The 9598-nt window shown below is 39.3% G+C and overlaps 1 protein-coding gene across 1 annotated transcript; it reads left to right on the top strand.

Annotated features, from left to right (window-relative positions):
- Positions 1 to 243: 243 nt before the first annotated feature.
- Positions 244 to 943, top strand: LOC131606769 (pterocarpan synthase 1-like). Its single transcript, XM_058878905.1, has one exon. The coding sequence runs from the start codon at positions 321 to 323 to the stop codon at positions 852 to 854; it is 534 nt and encodes a 177-aa protein (XP_058734888.1). The 5' UTR covers positions 244 to 320; the 3' UTR covers positions 855 to 943.
- Positions 944 to 9598: the final 8655 nt, after the last annotated feature.

Raw genomic sequence — 9598 nt, 5'->3', positions numbered from 1 at the left:
TTTTTACAAATTTTTGTTGATAACTTTTTTGTTATATTTATTTCTTTAGTAATTTTTCGTATGAGCAACACTTAAAAATAACACCCCTTCTAGATTAATATTTTATTTCGTTTTTAAATATTCTCACATTTAAATGGCTCTCAATAATTTAAATGAAATTTATTTTACTATTCTTTAAAGGAATAAACATATTTTTTAACATTATAAAAATAAACAAGTCTTTTTTAAGTATAATTTCTTCGTTCGATCACTTCTATAAATACCATCTTGTTTCACAAATCAAGTTCATAAACAAATCTCTTCAACATTTGAAAAAAAAAATGGCACCAACATTTTCAAACCCTATCAAAATCATATTCTTCTCAATGTTACTTTTGATAACCATCAACCTCGCTAACAGTCAACCAAATCGATCAACCTTAGTGTTCTACATGCAAGATGTCGGAAAAGGACCTAAGGCAACTGTTTCGCCAGTTATCGGTATCAAGGATAAAGTTTGGTCTTACAATACATTTGGAACAATATTTGTAGTTGATGATCCAGTTAGGTTAAGTCCTAGTCCAACTTCAACTCAAATTGGAAGCGCTCAAGGTGTAATTACAGTAACTTCTCAAGATGGTGCAAATGTAAACATAGTTTTGTCAATTGTGTTTAACAATGCTCAATACAGTGGAAGCACTTTAGAAATTCAAGGTACCAGTCGTCAACATGAGAATTTAAGAGAGCTCAGTGTTGTGGGCGGAACAGGGAGATTTCGATTTGCAAGAGGATTCATTGTGTTTGAAACTATATCTTTTGATGGCTCAAATAATCAATCGGTTATTCGATTGACTATAACTTTGGAAACACCTTAAGAGAATTATATATGTAATATGGTTAATGCTTGTTGATATATTCATATGGATGTATGATGTCATACAAGCTTTACTTATGTACCCATAAATAAAAGTTATAATGGGAACAATTTGAACCTTTTATCTTCATATTAGTATTATTTTTTAGTTTATTAATTTTAATAGATGAGGGGCTACCCCAAAAAAACAACACAAGAAACTAAAAACTTGAACAAACACAAAGCACTTTTGTTGGCTAACAAGACAAAGCATGTAAATCTTGGAGAACATAAAAAACAAAAAAAAACTTATTAAGTACATTTAAACCTAGCTAATGCATCATCCATTTGATTAACTTCACACAAACAAAATCATGTGGGAGTCGATAGTTAGAAAATTGATTAAGCAATATCTAATTTTGACTATACTAACAAAACGAAATGGTGTCTACGACCATACTAATTTAAAATAAGAGTGATTGTCACATTTTAATATGAATAGAAAGCAACCTGTAACGCTCTGATTTTATTTTAATTAATTCCCATAATTTAATTGTGAGATATTGGATCGAACTCTAGTATAGCCGAAGGGTAGCTTCTTGGTTCGACAGTTCGACAGAGTTAAGCATGAAGTCGAAGGTTGTTCACATGCTGGTGTCGAAGTGTGCATGCTGTAGTCGAAGATGGGTCTAGCATGCAGATGTCGAAGATGCTAGGGTGGTTAGCATGTTAAATTAGGTTTTAGTGTTTAAACCCTAATTTGTTAAGTTAGCTTGTGTATTAAGTTGGCTTGTGTAATGGGCCTTGCTGAAAAAGCCCATTAGTTAGTATGTTAGGTTTTATTATAAATAGCATTCTAGTCTCTCATCATTGCTAAGCTGCAAATCCTAATTTAGGGTGAGAGAGGTTATTTGTTATTCTTGTAAACTTGTAATCTTGTTTTAAGAGAAAGTGAAAGAATAGCAGTTATAACCAATTTTTGTGTTCCTCTTCTTCCTTGTCCTTTATTCATCCCTTATTTTATACTTTGTTCGTGGCATTGAATTCACAACAAATTGGTGCGGTGAGCGTGGAGAAGATGCCTTCAACAAAGTATGAGATTGAAAAGTTCACCGGAGTGAATGATTTCGGTCTGTGGCGCTTGAAGATGAAAGCCCTACTGGTTCAGCAGGGTTGTTTGGAAGCGTTGAAGGGAGAGGCAGCCATGAATGTTGCATTAACGGCAGCGGAGAAGACAACTATGATCGAGAAAGCACACAGCGCAATTCTGTTGAGCCTTGGTGATAAGGTTCTCCGGCAAGTATCAAAGGAGACGACGGCATCAGGGTTATGGGTGAAACTTGAAAGTTTGTATATGACCAAATCGCTGGTAAATCGACTCTACCTGAAGCAAGCTTTGTATTCATTCAAGATGATTGAAGACAAAGTATTGGCTGAGCAGTTGGATATGTTCAACAAGCTGATTCTTGATCTTGAAAATATTGATGTGAAGATCGATGATGAAGATCAAGCGCTGTTACTATTGTGTTCTTTGCCTCGATCACATGCTCACTTCAAAGAAACTCTCTTGTATGGAAGGGAGTCCCTGACGTTTGAAGAAGTTCAATCAGCCTTGTACTCTAAGGACTTGAATGAACGAAAGGAGCATAAACCTTCGACTGTTGGCGAAGGTTTGGCCGTTAAAGGAAAACTCTTACGAAAGGATGGTAAGTTCGACAAGAAGAAAGGCAAAAGCCAGTCGAAGACTTACAGTGGCGAAGCATCTGGCATTCGATGCTACCATTGTAAGAAGGAGGGTCACACAAGAAAGGTGTGCCCTGAACGCTTGAAATATCATGGAGGTAAGGATAATGGCAACGCTGCCATTGTTCAAGATGATTTCGAATCATCTGATGTTCTTGTGGTTTCAAGCAGTGACTCTAAGAAGGAGTGGATTATGGATTCAGGTTGCACTTGGCACATGACTCCAAACAAAGACTTGTTCGAGGAATTATGTGATCAAGATGGTGGATCAGTATTGCTGGGAAACAACAAGGCTTGCAAGATTGCAGGTGTTGGATCTGTGAGATTCAAGCTCCATGATGAGTCAATAAGGTTGTTGACGGAAGTCAGGTATGTTCCTGATTTGAAGAGAAATCTGCTTTCTCTTGGTGAATTCGACAAGAAAGGATATGTTTTCCAAGGAGAGAAAAGTATCCTAAGAGTCATGAAGGGTTCGAAGGAAGTCTTGAGAGGCGTGAAGAAACAAGGCTTGTATACCCTTGAGGCTGAAGTTGTAAGTGGTTCGACAAATGTTGCATCCACGAAACCTTTGTCGAAAACAGAAATCTGGCACATGAGATTGGGCCATGTCAGTGAAAGGGGTCTGGTCGAATTAGGGAAACAAAATCTGCTTGGTGGAGACAAAGTCGAAAAGCTGAAGTTTTGTGAACCCTGTGTACTTGGAAAATCTTGCAGAGTGAAGTTCAACAAAGGCAAACAAAGAACACATGGATCCCTTGATTACATCCATGCTGATCTTTGGGGGCCTGCAAGGTGTCCATCACATTCAGGAGCAAGGTATTTTCTATCCATAGTAGATGATTATTCCAGAAAATTATGGGTATTCATCCAGAAGACTAAGGATGAAACTTTTGAGAATTTCAAAAGTTGGAAGACTCTGGTTGAAAATCAGACTGGCAGAAAGGTCAAGAGGTTGAGAACCGACAATGGCCTTGAATTTTGCAATGAGGCATTCGACAGTTTTTGTGCTGTCTCTGGTATTGCAAGGCATAGAACTACTGCAGGTACTCCACAGCAAAATGGTTTGGCTGAAAGGTTTAATCGAACTATTTTGGAGAGAGTCAGATGCATGTTGACTAGTGCAGGGTTAACAAAGGTGTTTTGGGCTGAGGCTGTTTCGACAGCAACATATCTGATAAACAGATGTCCTTCGACAGCGTTAGATATGAAGACACCTGAAGAAATTTGGTCGGGACATCCACCAGATCTCGACAAACTGAGAGTATTTGGTTGCGTAGCCTATGCTCACATTAGGCAAGACAAGGTCGAACCTAGAGCTCTGAAATGCATGTTCATGGGATACCCTGAAGGAGTCAAAGCTTATAGGCTATGGTGCCTAGAGCCAGGTCACAGGAGGTGTATCACAAGTCGAGATGTAGTTTTCAATGAAGCTGAAATGGCTTTTAAGAAAACTAATGATGTTGGTCGAAGTACAGAAACATCTGACGAAGAGCTGGAACAGGTAGAGATTCCTGTTGAGGTGGAGCATGTTGATGCTGAATTGCATATCCCAGATGAAGTCGAAGAAGAAGCAGAAGATGCTGAAGTTGAGGAAACTGACGATGACTACCTATTGTCGAGAGATAGGTCGAGAAGAGTCATCAAACCACCTCAGAGACTTGGGTATGCAGATCTTATAGCTTATGCCTTAATCTCTGCAAGTGAGGTTCTAGACGAAGAACCTAGAGACTATAAGGAAGTTATGAGGAGTCGAAATAAGACTGAATGGCTGAAGGCCATGGATGATGAGATGAAATCTCTTCATGATAATCACACTTGGGAACTGATCAAGAAACCTGTTGGGGCAAGGTTAGTCAGCTGTAAATGGATTTTCAAAGTTAAGGAAGGAATTGAAGGAGTGACGTCGAAAAGATACAAGGCAAGGTTAGTTGCAAGGGATTTCACTCAGAAAGAAGGTGTCGACTTCAATGATGTGTTTTCTCCTGTTGTGAAACATAGGTCCATTCGAATGTTGCTTGCCATGGTGGCACAGTTCGATCTTGAACTGGAACAGATGGATGTGAAGACTGCGTTCTTGTATGGTGATCTTGATGAAACGATCCTGATGAGGCAACCTGAAGGGTATGTCGAAAAGGGGAAGGAAGATTATGTGTGCAAGTTAAAGAGATCTTTGTATGGGCTGAAACAATCTCCTCGACAGTGGAATAGGAGATTCGACAAGTTCATGGCACGCATAAGTTTCATTAGAAGTCAGTTCGATCACTGCGTTTACTTCAGATTTCGACCTGGTAATTCATTTGTTATTTTGTTGCTTTATGTGGATGATATTCTCATAGCAAGCAACAATGTTGAAGATGTGATGAGGGTGAAGGCTGAACTCAATAAGGAGTTCGATATGAAGGATCTGGGAGCTGCTTCCAGGATTCTTGGAATTGACATTCGAAGAGATAGAAAGAAGTCGAAGTTATGTCTATCTCAAGAGGCATATCTACGGAAGATTCTTGAAAAGTTTGGTATGTCGAATTCGAAGCCAGTTGTGACTCCAACAAACCCTCAATTCAAGCTGAGTATTGATCAGTGTCCCAGTACTGATGTCGAAAGAGCCTATATGAATAGCATCCCATATGCTAATATAGTCGGTTCTTTGATGTATGCTATGGTCTGTACTAGACCCGACATAGCATACGCAGTAAGTCTTGTAAGCAGGTACATGGCGAATCCTGGAAAGGCTCACTGACAAGCATTGAAGTGGATTTTAAGGTACATAAATGGGTCTCTGAATAGAGTCCTAATTTATGGTGGAGCCTTGGGTGAAGATAGTAAAGCAGTAATAGAAGGATATGTCGACTCTGATTATGCAGGTTGTATGGATTCCAGAAAATCTATTTCTGGATATGTTTTCACTATGTTTGGCACAGCAATTAGTTGGAAAGCAACACTTCAGAAGGTTGTTGCTCTATCAACCACTGAAGCGGAGTATATTGCCTTAACTGAAGCTGTGAAAGAAGCATTGTGGCTTGAAGGTTTTGCGAAGGAGCTGAAACTTCAAGGTCGAGGTATCACTGTTAAATGTGATAGTCAAAGTGCAATACACCTGTCGAAGAATTCAGCCTATCATGAGCGAACTAAGCACATTGATGTGAGGCTGCATTTCGTCAGAGGAGTAATCGAGCGTGGAGAAGTCCAAGTGCTGAAGGTTTCGACTGAAGACAATGCTGCTGATATGATCACCAAGACATTGCCGAGATACAAGTTTTTCCACTGTATGCAGTTGATAAAGCTGCATGAAGAAAGCTAATTTGTTCCTTGACGTTGTAGAGTTAGGTCCAAGGTGGAGATTTGTGAGATATTGGATCGAACTCTAGTATAGCCGAAGGGTAGCTTCTTGGTTCGACAGTTCGACAGAGTTAAGCATGAAGTCGAAGGTTGTTCACATGCTGGTGTCGAAGTGTGCATGCTGTAGTCGAAGATGGGTCTAGCATGCAGATGTCGAAGATGCTAGGGTGGTTAGCATGTTAAATTAGGTTTTAGTGTTTAAACCCTAATTTGTTAAGTTAGCTTGTGTATTAAGTTGGCTTGTGTAATGGGCCTTGCTGAAAAAGCCCATTAGTTAGTATGTTAGGTTTTATTATAAATAGCATACTAGTCTCTCATCATTGCTAAGCTGCAAATCCTAATTTAGGGTGAGAGAGGTTATTTGTTATTCTTGTAAACTTGTAATCTTGTTTTAAGAGAAAGTGAAAGAATAGCAGTTATAACCAATTTTTGTGTTCCTCTTCTTCCTTGTCCTTTATTCATCCCTTATTTTATACTTTGTTCGTGGCATTGAATTCACAACAAATTGGTGCGGTGAGCGTGGAGAAGATGCCTTCAACAAAGTATGAGATTGAAAAGTTCACCGGAGTGAATGATTTCGGTCTGTGGCGCTTGAAGATGAAAGCCCTACTGGTTCAGCAGGGTTGTTTGGAAGCGTTGAAGGGAGAGGCAGCCATGAATGTTGCATTAACGGCAGCGGAGAAAACAACTATGATCGAGAAAGCACACAGCGCAATTCTGTTGAGCCTTGGTGATAAGGTTCTCCGGCAGGTATCAAAGGAGACGACGGCATCGGGGTTATGGGTGAAACTTGAAAGTTTGTATATGACCAAATCGCTGGTAAATCGACTCTACCTGAAGCAAGCTTTGTATTCATTCAAGATGATTGAAGACAAAGTATTGGCTGAGCAGTTGGATATGTTCAACAAGCTGATTCTTGATCTTGAAAATATTGATGTGAAGATCGATGATGAAGATCAAGCGCTGTTACTATTGTGTTCTTTGCCTCGATCACATGCTCACTTCAAAGAAACTCTCTTGTATGGAAGGGAGTCCCTGACGTTTGAAGAAGTTCAATCAGCCTTGTACTCTAAGGACTTGAATGAACGAAAGGAGCATAAACCTTCGACTGTTGGCGAAGGTTTGGCCGTTAAAGGAAAACTCTTACGAAAGGATGGTAAGTTCGACAAGAAGAAAGGCAAAAGCCAGTCGAAGACTTACAGTGGCGAAGCATCTGGCATTCGATGCTACCATTGTAAGAAGGAGGGTCACACAAGAAAGGTGTGCCCTGAACGCTTGAAATATCATGGAGGTAAGGATAATGGCAACGCTGCCATTGTTCGAGATGATTTCGAATCATCTGATGTTCTTGTGGTTTCAAGCAGTGACTCTAAGAAGGAGTGGATTATGGATTCAGGTTGCACTTGGCACATGACTCCAAACAAAGACTTGTTCGAGGAATTATGTGATCAAGATGGTGGATCAGTATTGCTGGGAAACAACAAGGCTTGCAAGATTGCAGGTGTTGGATCTGTGAGATTCAAGCTCCATGATGAGTCAATAAGGTTGTTGACTGAAGTCAGGTATGTTCCTGATTTGAAGAGAAATCTGCTTTCTCTCGGTGAATTCGACAAGAAAGGATATGTTTTCCAAGGAGAGAAAAGTATCCTAAGAGTCATGAAGGGTTCGAAGGAAGTCTTGAGAGGCGTGAAGAAACAAGGCTTGTATACCCTTGAGGCTGAAGTTGTAAGTGGTTCGACAAATGTTGCATCCACGAAACCTTTGTCGAAAACAGAAATCTGGCACATGAGATTGGGCCATGTCAGTGAAAGGGGTCTGGTCGAATTAGGGAAACAAAATCTGCTTGGTGGAGACAAAGTCGAAAAGCTGAAGTTTTGTGAACCCTGTGTACTTGGAAAATCTTGCAGAGTGAAGTTCAACAAAGGCAAACAAAGAACACATGGATCCCTTGATTACATCCATGCTGATCTTTGGGGGCCTGCAAGGTGTCCATCACATTCAGGAGCAAGGTATTTTCTATCCATAGTAGATGATTATTCCAGAAAATTATGGGTATTCATCCAGAAGACTAAGGATGAAACTTTTGAGAATTTCAAAAGTTGGAAGACTCTGGTTGAAAATCAGACTGGCAGAAAGGTCAAGAGGTTGAGAACCGACAATGGCCTTGAATTTTGCAATGAGGCATTCGACAGTTTTGGTGCTGTCTCTGGTATTGCAAGGCATAGAACTACTGCAGGTACTCCACAGCAAAATGGTTTGGCTGAAAGGTTTAATCGAACTATTTTGGAGAGAGTCAGATGCATGTTGACTAGTGCAGGGTTAACAAAGGTGTTCTGGGCTGAGGCTGTTTCGACAGCAACATATCTGATAAACAGATGTCCTTCGACAGCGTTAGATATGAAGACACCTGAAGAAATTTGGTCGGGACATCCACCAGATCTCGACAAACTGAGAGTATTTGGTTGCGTAGCCTATGCTCACATTAGGCAAGACAAGGTCGAACCTAGAGCTCTGAAATGCATGTTCATGGGATACCCTGAAGGAGTCAAAGCTTATAGGCTATGGTGCCTAGAGCCAGGTCACAGGAGGTGTATCACCAGTCGAGATGTAGTTTTCAATGAAGCTGAAATGGCTTTTAAGAAAACTAATGATGTTGGTCGAAGTACAGAAACATCTGACGAAGAGCTGGAACAGGTAGAGATTCCTGTTGAGGTGGAGCATGTTGATGCTGAATTGCATATCCCAGATGAAGTCGAAGAAGAAGTAGAAGATGCTGAAGTTGAGGAAACTGACGATGACTACCTATTGTCGAGAGATAGGTCGAGAAGAGTCATCAAACCACATCAGAGACTTGGGTATGCAGATCTTATAGCTTATGCCTTAATCTCTGCAAGTGAGGTTCTAGACGAAGAACCTAGAGACTATAAGGAAGTTATGAGGAGTCGATAGTTAATGCATCATCCATTTGATTAACTTCACACAAACAAAATCATGTGGGAGTCGATAGTTAGAAAATTGATTAAGCAATATCTAATTTTGACTATACTAACAAAACGAAATGGTGTCTACGACCATACTAATTTAAAATAAGAGTGATTGTCACATTTTAATATGAATAGAAAGCAACCTGTAACGCTCTGATTTTATTTTAATTAATTCCCATAATTTAATTATGTGAAATTAATAATGGTGTGGTATTGTTTGATGTTTTGGTGTATTTTAGTTACCTTTGTGTGGGTAGTGGCTTTAAGAGTAGAACTAAGGTAGCGGGGTGTGTGAGCAAAAGTGTAGAAGTTGGTGGTGTAGGGAATATGACTAATTAATTGAATTATATTAATTAATAGTTATTTAATATTAGGTGGATATTAATTTAATTAGATGAAAATTATTATTATTATTTTAATTAGTTGAAATTAGTAATAATAATAATAATAATCTAATAAAATAATTTAAAAAAAGGGGGAAGTGGAGGGGAGAAATTGTCTGTACTAAAAAGAGAAAGAACAAAGAAAGGGAGAAGAGGAAAAGCTAGGGCTAAAGGGAAGGAGACAACCACCATTGTTGAGAGGTAAAAGAATTGCAAGAATTCTAAGGTAAGGGTGGGGTTCAGATTATGTAATGGATTGTATAATAATTTGTGGGTAGGGGTTAATTACTTGTTAGAACTTAATTCTACCAAATGTGATA

Source organism: Vicia villosa, linkage group LG5, assembly GCF_029867415.1.
Source record: "Vicia villosa cultivar HV-30 ecotype Madison, WI linkage group LG5, Vvil1.0, whole genome shotgun sequence".
NCBI classification, from domain to species: domain Eukaryota; kingdom Viridiplantae; phylum Streptophyta; class Magnoliopsida; order Fabales; family Fabaceae; genus Vicia; species Vicia villosa.
The sequence above is the reverse complement of the archived record's forward strand: the minus strand, read 5'-3'. Positions and strand labels throughout refer to the sequence as shown.

Excerpts from the sequence above, each read along its gene's own strand:
- LOC131606769 (XM_058878905.1), top strand. The coding sequence starts at position 321 with ATGGCACCAACATTTTCAAACCCTATCAAAATCATATTCTTCTCAATG.